The 17,379-nt window shown below is 41.7% G+C and overlaps 2 protein-coding genes across 2 annotated transcripts in view; one reads left to right on the forward strand and one right to left on the reverse strand.

Annotated features, from left to right (window-relative positions):
- Positions 1–1,357: 1,357 nt before the first annotated feature.
- T265_09090 (hypothetical protein) overlaps positions 1,358–17,379 on the forward strand; it is a gene marked incomplete at both ends in the record, with an annotated part of 34,270 nt that continues 18,248 nt past the window's right edge. The window contains 4 exons of the mRNA XM_009175075.1: positions 1,358–1,381; positions 3,842–4,009; positions 6,356–6,413; positions 12,144–12,172. Coding sequence (XP_009173339.1) covers positions 1,358–1,381; positions 3,842–4,009; positions 6,356–6,413; positions 12,144–12,172 — 279 coding nt within the window. The remainder of the gene's footprint in view (positions 1,382–3,841; positions 4,010–6,355; positions 6,414–12,143; positions 12,173–17,379) is intronic.
- Positions 7,300–8,082, reverse strand: T265_09091 (hypothetical protein; the record flags this gene model as incomplete). The annotated part of the gene is made up of 1 exon (XM_009175076.1): positions 7,300–8,082. The coding sequence occupies one exon, from the start codon at positions 8,080–8,082 to the stop codon at positions 7,300–7,302; it is 783 nt and encodes a 260-aa protein (XP_009173340.1).

The following is a 17,379-nucleotide window of genomic DNA, read 5'->3' on the forward strand; positions in this document are numbered from 1 at the left end:
TAGCGGGTACCTCTGAACCGATCACGACTGGTACGATCCAGACTACTGTCGATCGCAGAGGCGATTGGAATCTGACTGCTGGATCCACAAATTTGCATCCAATAGAAACTTGTACGACCTCTGAACTTGAACTGACCAAGGAAACATCCGGTCCCACGAGTCTGTCTGAGGGTGACGTCACTTACTTGATTCCATGACCCATTGACCTATCTCTCATACAAACCCCTTTCCTTTGATTTCTATTTCTCTAAGGTGTATGTAGCCCTGATCTTAACCTTTCCACGTGATTTCTGGTATTAGCCAAGAGGAGCAAACACAGAAAACAAACTTTGTTCGCTACCTTCTTCGTTCTCATGACATGGATAATAGTTCGACTTCTTTGAAACCAGATTCTTTGAGTCGACCATCTTACTTCTTTTTGTGAAGGCGCGTGAGAACGGGACCCGAGAACAGAAGCAGGACTCCGGCCGGGAATTGGCTGCGTGGACCGCTTGTTAACACTCCGATAAGTGTTAGAGCCACGAGATGCGCACAAGTGCCCTACAATCTCGATGCTCATTGACTTTAAGAGCGTGTTTTGGGTCTTTTCACGCATGGGCAATGAGATGTGCCCAAGAAGTTTTTAAGTGTCATACGCTGTTTGTATCCACTTACTTCTGGGAGAATGAGTGTTCAAAAAGCTAGCCAAAGGCCTTCTTACAAGCAGGGTTGTCTGACAAGGATCTCCATCCTATCCTCTTTAAAAGATTTCTTTATTGAAATAACGAGTCAAACAATGGAATGTTCCCAAAACCCCAGTATTCAGGTTCCTCCGAGCGAGAACCTTGTCGATGAGGAATATGCAGTCGAAATTGTTCTCATCTTTGGAAGAAGGAAACGGGAGAGCAAGCGTCACTTAAAACGTCGACTTAGTTCATTTGGTCCTCCGGTAAACGTTTCACGTCCACAAAGTTCAGAGTAGTGCTGCACAACGTCCAATCTTTCAACATGCGTCTAAGGCTTCAAGATGCAACTCTATAATTTGAGGAACAGTATACGTACCTCTAAAGTTGAATTAGATCTGATGATAGCATGACAGATGGTTCCTATGTAGCAGTTTCGAGGGCCAGAATAACGCTTGCTAATTAACATCATTTATGGTAACAAAAGGCCATTTCACTCCGGCTTAATGGACACTTTCATCGGACTGCACTGCTGGCTATATCGCTGTATGGCTGCGAGACTTGGCCATTTTGGGAGAAGGAACTGAGACCACTCTGGTTTTCGACCGCCGATGTCTCAAAACTATAATTGAAATTCCCCAGAACGGGCGATCAGCAGATGGGTTTCGGTGGAAGAGGGGTGCTTTTCTGAGAGAATGCATCCAGCACTGCAAGCTCAGGTGAGTGGACCATGTGTCACGCAGGCCGAGTTACCACCTGCTGAGACGAGCGTTGTTTCCCGAACTGAGCAGATGGTTGTGTCTACTGCGGGAATAGGTCAGCATAGGTCATTCAGCACGAATCAGGGAGGCCGATCTCGAAGACAATCTGGACAACAACCACTGAGCAATCAACAGAATGGCATATCGGAAAAATCCGTTTTTAGTTGTAGGTCACCTATGTTTCAGAAAATTATCATATATTCACGCACACCAACATTCAAAAAAACACCATTCTTTGACACAACAACTCACGGATAGCAAAAATCTCCCAAAATAATTATCAAAGTCCAGGAGGAATGCTGGCGGTAACCATTTCAGTCGCATTTTGCACAGAAACCGAAGAAGACACTCGTAGTTCATGTGTTTGCTTGGCTTCAAACATTTATTTAGTGATTTCTGTGTGAGCATCTCGAGCTGTTTTAACTGCTAATTTGCTTTTCATTATCTATCTGACAAAACCATTGTATTAGTCTGATGTGTGGCTTGTGTCTATATACTACCCACTGACAATCACGATAAACAGAGTATAAAGTGAAATACACACGACCGATCTGTCACTCGGCCAACCATCTAAGCATGAATGCCCAATTCCTGGCGGGCAGGACACACCATTTTCAAGAGGCATACAAGCCCCGGTGTCCAATAGTACATGGAAACGGAGTAACACTTTTGCACTGGTTTCTGTTTAGACAACGGATTTGCTGACAGCGTAAAGCGAATGAACACAAAATGGATAATGCAGCTAAACAGTATTCTTTGCCCATAGCACCGATTTCCAAATAACGCATCGTGGTTTCCGAGAAAACTAATCAGCGATCCGACTACATCCGTACAAATGTGTCAGTTTTCATGGAAAAATGTTATTGAGAGTATCAAGAGATCGATATCACTTGCCAATGGAAATTAGAGGGCAGTCAAAAATGCAAAGTATGTGCCGTGAAATCGTAAACGCCGGAACACAGGTTTCCACACATATTGCACTTCCAGGGTTGATCTACACAATGTAAACCCATGTGTAGAACAAATAAGGGTTGACGACGGAATGAGATTTGACAATGGGGGCAGAAGTATCGAGAATCTGATTGACGGTGGGCGCTTGAAAAAGGGCCAGGGTCTATCTGTTCATTTTGAGGATGGTGGCCTGCCTCGGTGGTCCTGGCATGGCGAAACTTCCGAGAGTTAATCGGAATCACAGAACATGAGGTAATGTCACTAGTAGGATGCGATTGAACTCGACTTCCAAACATACAGAATCGTCGGTTCTTCGTTCTGTGGAACGACTTTTTGAGAAGACTGACAGAACAGCAGGCGGCCACAGGAGTGGAGGCAACTTTTGGCTTGGCACTCATTGGCGTTCGAAGATAATCAGTGTTGTGAGATGTACCCTTAGACTAAGAGTGGGTGAGAAAAAGAGTAAAATAAGTCGAACAGTTATGGCCAGTATGTCTTATTTGTAATTGAAATGACGTGCAAACTTCTTTAAGAAATAATCATAAACTGAGCGGTGCCCTGAAGCCTTGGAGTGGTGGGAAGTCACACCTGAGAACAGCGACCACAGTGCAAATGTACAGTTTAGAGATCGTGCATGGGTACAGCAGAGGTCATTAAAATTTCCGAAAAGAATTTTACCTTGATCAGTGTGGTCCAGCTTTTGGGCAGTACTTCGTCTTCGACAGATTCATTTGCTCTACTCACGGAGTTGAGAGTAGTATGAATATTTTGAACGTTTACCTCGGAATCGAATAAATGAACGCCAAACCAGATTGCAAAGAAAGTTGCCTGACCCTCTCTTCAAGTTGAAGACCACCAGCATTGAACCCACCAAGGATCTAGATGGCTGCTTTAGCCGTCACACATGGCCCTGAAGATTTTTATAAGTGGCTGCTTTGTAGGCTTTGTCATCCGGAAGCTCTTTATGACTGCGCACCACCAATGCACAGCAGCGACGTTACATATTACGACTCCGACAGCCGCTTTCATAAACCATATTTCTTGAATCCAGAATTTGCTTTTTCCCATATTGTGCCTTCTTAATAAGCTGTGCATACGCTCAAGTGGTTTGATATTTCACGAGTATTTGTTTTTGCCCATATAGAGGCACCCACAAGATCAGCGTAGTTTCAAGCAGAGTTGGTTGCACTTTGAATGCAAGGTGCAAAAAGCTTATTTTACAGACAAACTTTTCTAAAGAAACTAAGCATTATAATGAGGCTGCGTATTAACAGTCTATTTATATTTTATGAGAAGATGGATGGGAATAAAGTTCGCAGGTCTCGGGCAGGTGGAAACTCTTAGACTGAGCTTGCCGTCAGTAGGTAAAGGTAAGGAAAGTAAAAAGTAAAGGTTATTTTTGTGTGCACAGCGTCTGAGAAGCAGGCTCACCCTTCATCACTTTGTAACTGTCATCTTGTTTTTTAGGGAACAGCTCAATTGGGCACGGTTCAAGCTGATTCTGATGGCCATGCTTCATGGTTGGTGGAAAACACTACACTGAAACTCTGGAATTTGATTGGCCGTTCAGTAGTGCTGCATGATCTAACCGCTTCTTCCAGGTATGGTTTGTACATTACCCCGAATTCTCGTAAGGTTCGTGCACTTCTTAACAACTGATGAGTTCTCGATTTTCACTGACTGTGCACTTAGCCTTTAAGAGCAAAGCGGTCGTAAATTTTTAACCAGGACAGTCACTTTGCTGTCGGTCTGACTCTAGCGTTGGCTGGTTCGCCGGTTCACAGGCGACGTTTGAGGTCCACCAATACAAATTTCACATTCTCACACGGCCGGTAAGCTTTAATAAGGGTGAGACTCAAATCAAGTGCTCCTCTCTAACCAAACAAGTACTTCACTCCAACAGGGGGTCATGCCTCCTGACAGCCGCGTTGTGTTCCTTCATTCGTGTACACAATTTTATCCCAGTTTGTCCAACGTAGAATTTGTTGCAGTTGCTGCTAGACAAAGATGTTTTAAGGAAAACAAAGCTAAAGCAACCATCTCTCCCCCCCCCCCGGCAACCAGATCGCTCCCCGTCGAGCGGACATGCAGCAGTGAACTTTGTCACCTTAACAGGACACCGGCTATTTCACCAACGTATCAACTTCTCAGATTTGATCTAAGAGAACCAGCGTGCAAAAATGATCTCCAGGAAATTTTGAAAGCAGTACAGACTAGCTGTTACTGCCTACAGTGAAGAAACCAAAAGCTATCAATGAAACTACTTATAAGGTTGCTGAAACTCTTCGACAGGCCACGACCTGTTTCGCTCCTCTTGGAGCTCATTGGGTAGGCGAAACATCGAGTTCTTGTGAACCTCATGTTCTACTGTATGTTCATTTGAATCAAATCATAGACGAGATATTCGGGTGAGTTCCCTGTGAAAATCAAATTGATATGAACATGAGTATTTGTCGAAATCCAGTAATCAACCTTACACTATGTCAAACAAGTACTCACGCCCTCACCCTCGCCCTCAGCTGATCGTGGTGAGTTGCAGCTTGTAACGCCTAGTGGTGCGGGATAGTTTGGCTGAGTTGGATCATTTAGGCTAACCGCTGCGTTTAAAGTACACGAGTGACGGTCAAACGAAGAGACGAAGAATGAGACGTCGATACCCGAGCGAATGAGAATTGTCAACTGTAAGATGAAATGGGCACACCCATATCCCAGATGGTTTGATAGACCGTTGAATACTGGTCTATTTCGACTAGACTGAGGAATTCTGTAGTACACAAGGGTCTACGAAACGCAGTTTTCTCCGACCTGTTGAATTTTGAAATGGGGACATCTCCGTTGTTCCTCAGTGTTTATTGTTTATCAACTACCATTGTATGCCTGCAGAATTCCACCACTGGCAAATGGTACATACTCTGCTCTGCAACTGGAACATGCCAAAACATATATTCTTACTTCAGAGGATGAAGCATTCGCAGTATGTAATTGTAATTACCTAATTATTTGTGCACTAAATTTACAATTATGGAATTGAAGCAGTAAAGTTGCGCAAGTGGTTAGTTTCCGTGAAGATTGAAAGAATCCTCAACAAAGACTGCGTTTTTTTTCGAAAATATTAGCATAGAGTGTTACAAAACATTGGTGATTACTCGTTAGTTTACTGACACTGTAAATGAACGCCTCAAGTCTACATAAACCTCATTTGCCCATCTTGCCGTGATGACCGAGCTGGCAAGGCACTTTGTTCTTTGCTATATTTGCCTTAGCGCTCATACCTCCCAAAACTCCGGTGAGTAATACGAGCAGGAAAAAATACTCCTTTTTTCCCATGAATCGGAAAAGGGGAAATTTTTTAAAAACATTATGCTTTCTTCAGACTCTTTTTCAACTTCTCCGTGGAATGTCTTGCGATTCGTCCCATAAATTCCAAGGTAGCAACAAGAAATCGGCTTACACAACCATAGAGGTGCGAATTGCGGTGTCTTCATAAAACTTTGCTTTATAAAGCTTGCGATCAATTTTACAGCTGAGATCCTTTGAATCATAGTTTCTCCTCAGCAAAATTGTGAAATTCGATGAGTTTGTGAAATTCTCGGGGCGTGCTATTTAAGCTGTGGGTTACTGAAGACATGAGCGCAATGGTAACCTTGGGAAATGAATCAAGAGTATCTAAGAGCAATTGGTGTAGCAGAAAAATTGAGGATGAGATTGATTTGCACTACAATGTTAATGTCCTCACTTTAGTGCTATGGAATTCGATGGCAAATTGCATCAAATTGATATTTAGCTCACAGAACTGTACACAACATAACCGATCCCATCTGAAGATGCGTGATTTGATCCTCTGGACAGTCAACTGTGTGAGTGCATTTAGTAGCGTGAATGAGTTCCTGCCAGATTTTTCATCAGAGATTTGTCCTTCAGTAAAACCAGTGTATGCTGGATGGCCGAGAGGCACTGTAAAGCTGTTTTATTTCCTTTAAGGATTCATCTGAAATGCATCCCACGAAACTTCTAGAGGTTGCAAACCATCGAACCACAGGTTAGTCAGTAAACACGACCGTTCAGCCATGAGCCGCTGTTCAGCACTGTTTTTCACTCCAGGTCAGTTTCATTCTTAAATCCACATGAAGTGGTCAAACGTAGTCACTGGCTCCTCGAATGGCTACTTCTCAGATTAAAGTTTGACGCATCCAGTGAAGTTAATTCTTCCTCTGAGTTACTCGTAGATCGTTGTTCTAGTTAAACTGAAACAGCCGTGTATACTGTCAGGCACTGGCCTTACCACAGAAATACAGATTGCTTGGAAAGTGAACTAAGTAAACCACACCACTGGGTTCCGCACTAGATCAATGAAGATTTATATGTACCCGGATATCTTTCTGAGGCTCCCATGAGTTTATGGCATGAGTTCCAGAGAAGGTTAGGATCAAATGTTGGACATGCATCAACGCAATCACCTCCCCAATACAACTGAAATTAGTTTTCAATGCAGCACAATAGCCTACCGTCTGGTTGTTATGCACTTGCTGGTATCCATTTTGCACAACATAACAGGCTATGGTTGTAAATGGGAGAATAAACCAAAGAAGTCCCTTCAACATAAAGCATAGTCGGTAACAATAAAAAGCACTGCTTGTTGCGGTGAGAAAACTTAGTCGTCGGGGGGAGTTAAAAGTGGTGACCCTCAACACCAAAGAAGCTCCAGTGAATTCGCAGGTGAAAAGCGCTTTAATGTTAGTCACTTCAGAATTAGTACGCAAGGAACGACAGCAATTCACTGATAGTCAGTCAAATGTAGTCGTCCAGTTTACTCTTAAGCCTTAGTTTTCCAGTCTTGTTCACACATTCGTATCCACTGAACCGCGCAGATCTAATCTTAAGTAGATACACGTTCAAAAGAAGTAAATCTGTAAAATGGCTGAATATTACAACCCTTTTGCGAAAAATTCGGTGTTAAGTAGAAAGCATCCGAGAGAACTTACACTGTTCACGCCATGTGGCGCTTTTTCAGGATTCGATGCTGTCGCGTAAAGACCAAATCGACGCTCAGTCTCCAAGTGAGGGTGATTCTCGGTATCCGTAAAAACGGTCGGTGCGGACCTGCTTCGAGTGGTAACTGAATCTGAATTGATTGAAGGCAATTTTGCATGGAGCAATGTTGCCACTGCGGCACTTTTTACGAGTGTGTTTCCGATCAAAGTCCTGGCAGACTCAGAGGTCAATGAAATTGGGTTGGGAAGATCGTTTGTTTTACTGTGGTTATTGAATTGGGAACTCGTGATAAGTTCAGGTTTCGGAATTGTAAGATCAGAAGCTGCTTCATTATACGTATCGCAAATAACCCTAGCGTGATCCGAATTAGGAGAACTTGGCAGATACCCAGTGTCCTCTACCTCCATCAAGATAGAGGAATTCACCTTTGATTTATAGCCTTCCTCATTCCAGTTTTCTACAGTTCTTTGTTGTTCCGTGGTTTTTGTCCTAATATTTGCATCATTTTTCCGAGTAGCCCGGAAACTTGTGGTAGACAGTAATTGTCCAAAAATTCGACTGTTTTCGGATTGGAGTTCTGAGCCACAGCGTTGCAATCTGGATTGAATATCCGCCTCAGTTTTCAGACGTGAGGCGGTGAGTGATTGGTGGAGTTGGATTAAGTGAGGGATCGTTAGCTGATTGGACAATGCTTCAATCAAAGAATCGGCACCCATTGACTTGGCGTTGGAACAGCCCTCTGAAGTATTTTCTGAATTCGTGTTTGTTGGTGAAGCCAAGCACAGTTTAGTGTTTCGACTGTCCATTGCATTTCTTCTGAAGCACGGTAAACCAATCAGGTTATCGGTTTTTCTGACTCCGTGACAGATACCGTCTTGTACATTCTCCATCACATGCATTGCTAAAGTGTCTCGGTTGTGAAAATCCGTTCCACATTTCAGGCACACAAACGAACCACCACCTTGTGGAAAATCGCCAAGAAATGATTGTCTTATCATTGAGAAACCTGCGTAAATGTAGTAGAACTACGGGTTATATGGTTGTGCGGAAATACTTATTAATTCTGATTTATATTCCACAAACGCAACCACAGAAAATGGGATGTAAGTGATACAAAGTACCTAATGTGTACCCACAACATATTCGTTTTTAGTATGAGATTATGCTTTATTATCATTGGAGCTCAACAGCAGCATACACTTTTGAAGTGCTATCGCAATCGTTCAGGTAGAAAGGAATGATACATTCCGCTGTCTGTCATTTTAAACTTTCAAAACGACTAGAGTACCAAGCACAGTTTAGTGTTTCGACTGTCCATTGCATTTCTTCTGAAGCACGGTAAACCAATCAGGTTATCGGTTTTTCTGACTCCGTGACAGATACCGTCTTGTACATTCTCCATCACATGCATTGCTAAAGTGTCTCGGTTGTGAAAATCCGTTCCACATTTCAGGCACACAAACGAACCACCACCTTGTGGAAAATCGCCAAGAAATGATTGTCTTATCATTGAGAAACCTGCGTAAATGTAGTAGAACTACGGGTTATATGGTTGTGCGGAAATACTTATTAATTCTGATTTATATTCCACAAACGCAACCACAGAAAATGGGATGTAAGTGATACAAAGTACCTAATGTGTACCCACAACATATTCGTTTTTAGTATGAGATTATGCTTTATTATCATTGGAGCTCAACAGCAGCATACACTTTTGAAGTGCTATCGCAATCGTTCAGGTAGAAAGGAATGATACATTCCGCTGTCTGTCATTTTAAACTTTCAAAACGACTAGAGTACCAGTCTTCATTTATTGATCCACATAGCTCAAAACAAAATAAACAAATGTCCGCCCACAAGATTTTAGTGTCAGCACGGACAAAAAACATTTAAACATTGAAGGATCAAGCATCCGTTTTCGGGAGCCAAAAAAACTTTATTTGAACAAAACCCGTAGCTGGTCACTGTCTTAGATAGTTTTAAATAAGTTTAAAGCCTAGTGGAAATCTTAACCGGTCGTAGCACAATATTCCCGTACGTTTAGCTGAGGGAACTCGCCGCCACGGTTTTCACAGGCTCTTTCATAGCAGACGACAAAAGTAGAAAATAGCAAATCATCATCATACTAAGACACTTGTGTTTATCTCAGAATGTGGATCACCGTCGCGCGCTGTTTTATTGGGGTGTGTTAGGCGACCTGAGTTTACTCATCCAGTCGGACTTCCGCCGATTCACCATTCAACCGGCGACGCTATTCAATCAGATTTTAAGACTTTCTACCGCCAGTGTTTTTAACCAAAAAAGAAGACTGGCATGTATATCCACGCCGCGTCAAGGCCGTTATGGAAACTCACATACTTAGTTGTCTACCAAATGTGTGAAAAACTCAAACCCATCATCAGCACATTTCACAATAGTTGTACAATCTCTTACCTCTCTATCATGATTTGGATAAGGGGCGACTTCACTCATATTATGCCTCGTTTGATGAAGTTTGACCAAATTTTGAGGTAAGTGCTGAAAGCACCTTCCAAATATGTTGTGAGACTGAGCAGACACAGTTGGTGTGCTGCTAGCTTGATTCGCAAAAAACATTTTCTATGGAGTTCAGCAGAGAAGGTACCATCACTATTAGCATAAAAACTCAGTAGAATTAGGTTAACCGTTTACGCTTTAGACAGAGGTTGTTTTCTTTCACTGCGTTTCAGCTTCCATCGTCGGAACGCATAAGCTTCCCAAACGTAATAAGTGAACCAATGTCTTACATTTCATCACGCACTCCATCCGTTAAACGTAACTCAGTGACAAGAGAAAGAATTAGGTGAAAGTTCCTACTATGAATCAAGCTAAGAACATAGCTTTGTGCTTTTCAAGCACGAGACCATTATCTGTCAGTTAGTATGCTTTGCACTAGGCATTCTGGTAGCCATCTATATTCTTCACAATTGTCTAGATGATTAATGTACTATCGTATTACTATTATTTCATTTCATTGTTTTGAGACTTGTTTGGCTGCGTTTCCCACAGTAGCTAGTTTAGTTGTCCCAAGTTTCAGACTGATTTACTGAAGTCATCTCAGATATGATTCGTTACCGTCTGCGGAAAACAACCATGCTTTGATTAGCATTTTTGGTGATTTACTCATCAAAAGAAGATTGGGGCTCACGTTTTCTAGTTGAAAGAATTATGAAGACGAAATCGACCTACTTGACCTACATTTGGGTTCCTTGTGAACAGCGCCACCAAACAAAACAAGACCCCAAAGTGACCTTGGTCTAAATGCTTAATGAGGAAAGACATTGCGGGCACTTTATGCACAAAAACCCACTACAATGTTGAATCGGGATTCCTCGAATCTTAAAATCACCGATCCGCTCACCATTTTACTTGTGTGCACACATGGCGATCTCTATAAAACTGTTCAGTAAATTTACTTTTTGTTAGATGGATGAAGGTAAACAGTCATGTTGTTTACTCTAAATGATGTAAAGGGCAATATTTACGTGTACGTCTGACGCTTCGTAAGAATGATGTTACCCTGCGTGGACAAAAGACCGAAATTCAAGTTGGAGAGCTGTTCTTTGTAGGTGAAAAAATACAGTCTGCTTACCAAAGGTGTTTTCTATCAACCAAGCCATCAGTTAAAATGACATCCAGAAACCTAAATATCTGGCCCGTAATGCCAGCCCATTGAATTTTTAGTTGACACCCGCGAGCGCAATCACCAAGTATCATGCGTGAATTCCACAGACGTTGTTAACGTCCAACTACGCAAGTGACATTGATGTCAGCTTTTATAGAATAGGCGATGTGAAACCTATGTACATCTAATCTAAAAGTGCACAGCAAATTGACACTTTTTATTCATGATAGAACCCTTTCTCATCTTTGCACTGCAGCCGACGAAGAATAATTTTCACTTAATTCAAGAGGATTGCGGGATTAGAGAGCCTTTTTTCCAGGCGTTTAACTTACTTCCAAGCGGAAAAGAGTCACTACTTGCTCGCAATATAATTATATTGTGACAATTGCTTTCATAATTTTTTTACCTCGACGAAGGCAGTTGTGGGCCACCAGATGTGGAGGAAGCCACTATGGATGATCACAATAAATGAAATATGGATTATCAGCAATCAGCTAAATGGTTGAAGTGCCTAGTAAACTCCCTTCTTCGTTCTCAAACCGGCCATTTGTAGGCTATTAGAAGAAGCTTTTGGAGTAAACAGCTTATCACCATGGCAATTCTCTCAGAAAACCTCAGTCTATTTACTCCAAAGCTTACGGAGCATTCATGCTTCGTCTGCATAGCAATCCACAAAGGAAAATTGTTGTAATAAAGCAGTCTCATACCTCCCATTGAGAGGTTATTATTACCTTGTCAAAGACTACGAAGGTTCTACTAACGGTATCACCACTCGAATCATTCGTGCATCATTCGTGCACGAATGTAATTTTGATATAAAACTATTGATGCTTCGTTCATCACATGTTTAAGAAGAGAACCTATTCCTACTATCCAAGAATTACCTTTTCCATCAGCAATGACCACTGCACCACAGACTGACCTACCGTGGGGGCTCGCTCTCCATTACACACTAGTACTTGAATTTGGGTGGTTTTTCGCGCATCAAGCAGTAGCAACTTTAGAATGCCAGTTTCAGCGATGCAATATTTCCGGGATGGTCACAAGTTACTTAATATAGGTCTGGTCTATCGGCGATCATATGTGTCAATGGAATAAAATAAAATTTAATAGGTTATAATCCATTCTTTGCAGGAAGCTCGTGCGCGCCCGGTGTACACCTGGTGAGTTTTCCGGTCGATTATTTTTTGCACAACAGGGTGTAATTTCAGCCCAAATCAAATCACCTTTCCGTTTCCATGGATTCCATTCAGTGTATTGTCACCATTGCTGTTCAATATATTTTTCCACCAGATTCAACACTTTTGGACTGACAGTTGGTAAATACTTGATTGGAGCTATTTAAAGAGAGCGCTTAATGTGAGTAGAAGTAAACTGTCGTCAAAGAAGAGTACTCTCAATAGAGATGAGAATCGTGGTTTGTAGACTTCATGTGGTTTACACGAAATTGTAGCTAAACTTGTCAAAGTGCGTCTCAGTTTCAGCTCCTAACGAAAAATTAACCTGGTATAAACATTCAGATTACGGTGTTGCTTACCAGTGAGCAGCTAACTCGAGGGAGATTTCGCAACGTTCTTGTGATCGCCGAAAGTCAACCAGATTATTGGGCTGAATTCGACCAATCAGTAACCAGAATACTCAGTTAGCCAATCGCTGTCGGGGACGTCTTCCAACGACAACGATGGCAATGGTCGAGTGGAGCATCATCTGCAGCTGCATTCTCAACGTGTGCCAAATGGGGAAATGCTCATGTTGTAGGGGAGAATGCAGGGCTGTTAGTGTTAGCAAACCTCAGCGCAAAAATTCTGAAGATACCACACTGTCCTAAGGGATCCATCTGGATTTCTAGAGCGCTACACTTTTCCCTTACATCAAAACAAGCGAGGATGTAGTGTCCCAGTATCCCAGAACTGGAGTTGATGTCCACTGTAATCGAGCGTTCAGTCTAACCTTCAGTTTACCACACTTTCAGTTGGCAAATGAGAGTTTGTCTTCACATATTTTCCAACGGGTGCCGTAAAATTGTGTGTCAATGAATGCACTAATTGGGGGAAACTTGGGCTCTTCAATAAGCTAGTAATAGTGGTTCGGTAGTCAACCAATCATGTCATCGTATCCAACGATGTTACGGTATTTTATAAAGCCTTGTAGTGGTCTGTCTGGTTTAGACCAAATAATTTAGATCAAAACAGACTCTCACGAAGAAGAGATGCCTGCAGAAAGCATCTAATGAACTACTCAAGTTAAATCAACACTGCGCCGTTTTCATACTGTCCAGTGTTCAATGTTGGACTAATCTTGAAAGGTTTTCTCGAGTTTTGTCAGAAAGCATATCTTAAATTTAGGTGTTAGAAAGTCGAACCTTTAGCTACAACCAAAGATGCTAAAAAATGTGATCTTGAACCAAGTTCAGTTAATCGGCAACACGCCCAACCTCACATTACCCTCATGACTTGGATTCTTAGGGGTCAGGATGACAAACTCTGCATTCTGAAATCTTATGATCGCTTTTCGCAAATATATTTCATAGTTTATTTAGAAATGAGGAGGAAATGTTTGTCGTTTAGATTTATTCACAAATGTATGTTAATAGACACTATGTATAGATGTGCGAGACTGGTTTACGTGTACCTCATATCCTAGATCCATTTGAGCGTTGAGCAAACCAGATTCTGAATAAGTAACTGAAAATATATTCTTCACATTTCGCCATCTTGTCACAGTAATTGAAAACGAACACACTAATTACACTGACATGGATGATAATCGGATAATCGGGAACTATATTTAGCTTTTAATACACATGCTCTTTGTTCGCCAGTTGCGGCAGAATACAGCTCATTATCTTCATAAAACAGGCTGTAGAAGACCACTCCACCGGTCACTAATGGCTTTTTCCTTCATCAATCAGACGCAGTTCCGAAGTGACCTCTTTACTTTAACCCAAATTCGACAGTTATCTTATCACACCCATTTAAATGCTTCCAACGTAGGACCCAAGAGAATTCCAGCTGAATCCTTCGTTTACGCTACTCTTTAACCGAATCTGTTGCACAAGGACTGTTTCACATTTCAGTTGTTACACTATACGAGAAATCGTAGTGTAATTCATTGTCAGAACACAATTTATAATGTTTTGGAAATTTCTGGACCGCCAGTTACCAGTTACGCATCTCTTGGAGCTCATCACGTAGGTGCAGCACTACTATCGCAGAACATCAAGAACGAGGGACTCAGTTAAGTTCTCCGTAAGTAACAGAGTAATCGGCGAATGATTATAGTTCGCCAAGAGCCCAATGTCGTTTTCAATATGTTTGCAACCAGCATGTGTGAAGCGTGATTGTTTATCCTATGATCAATGTAATTAAACGTACGGTTTACATTCTGCCAAGCACGAAAAAGACGGTAAGTGTGGCAGCATAGGATAAGTATATTAACACACTCCACTTTTCATATTTAGTTCCTGAAGGCGTAACTGGACTTTCGAACTGCAGAACGCAGTGAAAATTTTATTGAAACAGCTTTTTCTCAAACCGTGGCTACTTTTACCCGTCACAGAAGTGTTAAATATTTAACCTAACTTTCCACAGCATTTTTTATGTTGGACATAATCAGTCAGACTATGCACATCCCGCTAAACACCCTACATAAAGAAGGTGTTTGAATCACCTGGTATTTTTTTGTATCTGTCACCAATGTGAGCGACATATCAGGAGCACGTAAAATTTCACACTATACCCTTGTATCTGGTGCATAGGTTCTCTGATAATCTCAGAGCAAATGATCCCAATTTCAAAAGGAAAGCTTTATGCCACATGTATGCGCTGCATTAACACTTGTCGATTAATTGCATTGTCATACACTGTCACTTTATCATTCATTAGATTGGATAATTTTCATGACCTGCTTAAATATATTCTTTTTAAGCTACACTGAAATAAACAGTAAAAAGCTGCTTTCAATGCGGTCGCTGATTCCCACTGTTCCATTTCTCTCGCTCAGTGACTCATCGGTTAAGGTTTATTTGGGCCTAACATCCATAATGGATGTCAGCATACAAGGCTGCTGGTGAATTATGAATAGCTCTCACGGGATACGTGATTTATTCAAGCGCGGTAAGCTCCAATGACTGTGGACGACAATAGAAGAATCACAGGGATTTGCTCTCAAGATAAATTGTATTCATCCATGATAATTAATGAGTTATTAGCTCACTGTGGACAGTATCCGATTCCCATCAACTTTTGCTGGAAAATACAGGGACTTTGAAATCTCGGCCTCTCTTTAAGCTGAAGCAAGGCCATTATATCACACACAGAATCTCTATCAAGAAACTAACTACCAAGTCCAATCAGGAGGTACACACCCTATTCGATAAATACACCGATTTCCATAACAATTTGGTTTTCACAAGAGGCTCACCTGAATCCTAGCTGAATCTGTCATTTGTGCTATTATTCTTCAGCTGTGTGCTGCGCCCACCTGATGAGCCACAAGAAGGAAGAGACCGGTCTTGTGTTATCGACGAGTTTTTAGCAGCCTCATGATTAGTGTATTACGTCTGTATACTGTATTGCGGTATCTCCAATATCGTACGAACTGAAAGTGGAAGTGGCGTGGTCTTTATTTGAACAAGAACATCATAAGCTAAATATTCAGATTGGGTTCAAATGAGTCCCTGGTTGAAAAAAATTTAGTATACAGGTCAAATATCATGCAATTTACATTCATATAGAACATAGCGTTGGTGGAAGCTCTGGGACTACATCTGTCTGATTAGCCCCAAGGAGGGAAAAACAAGCCACGGACTTCTGAGAGGTTTTCGATTACTTTATGAGTAATGTGTCACGTCTAAATGGTGTACACCCTCCTTTGTCTTCTATAAGTTGTGTATTCCATAGGTCAATAAAAACTAAAGAGGTGCATAGCATCATCGAGTAGGGTAATAGAGGATAGAGCGTTGACAAATTCTAGTTGAGAAGCGGAACATCCGTGTGTCCACAATCTCCGGATTGGCTTGCATACACTATTGAATATTCCCAGCATACCACCAATAACACCGAAAGCCAAGCACGGAAGAAATACAATCAAAATGTGAACAGAAGTGCGCTGAGTGTAACATTTTAAAACTGGTCATTCGATTCAATGTAAGGACAATAAAAGAGAAAACACGTTTAACGCAGCAGTGCTACACTGTTCATGTTAGGACGAGTACTTGTGCTAATTTTAGTGGTTTCATCAGTGGTATCCCCGGTGAAAGAAATAATGTAACTTCAAGTTATTACCAGTGATACAATCTTTCATTTTTACACAATAATTGTGCCTCAGCATGCTGGTCAGTCTAAACAGCAGGCTGGACGCTTTTCAATTATATTCGAACGTGTGCCACTGCATTAAGAAGTGGAAACTTCTACAGCTAAAGCGGTCAATAAGTTTCTGACGGACTACTGAACTGCACCACACCCAAGTATTTTTGACGGGGACTTCTTGATTGAATGGCACGCTGACAATAAAGTGGTGATCGCGTCCACTATCCATGATCCTTAGCATCCCAGAGCCAGGAAGAATGAAAGCATCGATCAAGGGCAGTGCACCGGGACACGACACTTTGCTGTTCCCGTCAGAAATTACCCAATTCGTTACCAGGTGTCAGGCCGCATTATTTCATATCGGGAGATATACCATGCGCTGTCTAGGTTGACGGAATCGTTTGAGTTCGGCAAGTCATTCAGCTAAGTACAACCAAGGTCTACATGAAAATTATGACCGAAATCAATAATGAACGTTTTACAGCATAGCGTTTAATTAAAGCGCACTCATTAGACCACAAATGCATCAAATAACCGGGCTTCGGGTTTCATAGAAAAATAAGTAACGATGAGTTCTACTGTGATCATCATGTGAAGAATTTGCAGTAGACTAGCACCTTTGAACCCTGAAAAATAGGGAAGCAGCAGGCAGTTGATATGACCTTGTTTTCGGCCCAACATGTGGACGGCCTAGATACTCACACTTCGGGGTCGATGCCAAAAAACTGTGAAGCTGCCAACCGACCCACCAACCTGCTTTAGTTAACTTAATGAATTTTGTGAGGTCAGTACTTCATGTTATTTTGACAGAGAGCAGATGAAAACCCGCTCGAGCTCCTTCTCTCCATTTGTTTGTGTTCACTATTAATCACTACTGCGGTCAGATAAGTATTCATCTCGCATTCAAAAATATTGCAGTAAGCCCTCCTCAACAAGACAGCAACTAGCCGGTTCAAGATATCAATAAATCCAAGAATCTCGGATGATTTGCAACCTTTGCTTTCAGAGATTAATAGTGTGTCACTTTCGTCCGTCATAGTTGAGCAGCGGCAGTTCAGGTC

This window comes from Opisthorchis viverrini, assembly GCF_000715545.1.
Source record: "Opisthorchis viverrini unplaced genomic scaffold opera_v5_255, whole genome shotgun sequence".
NCBI classification, from domain to species: Eukaryota; Metazoa; Platyhelminthes; class Trematoda; order Opisthorchiida; family Opisthorchiidae; genus Opisthorchis; species Opisthorchis viverrini.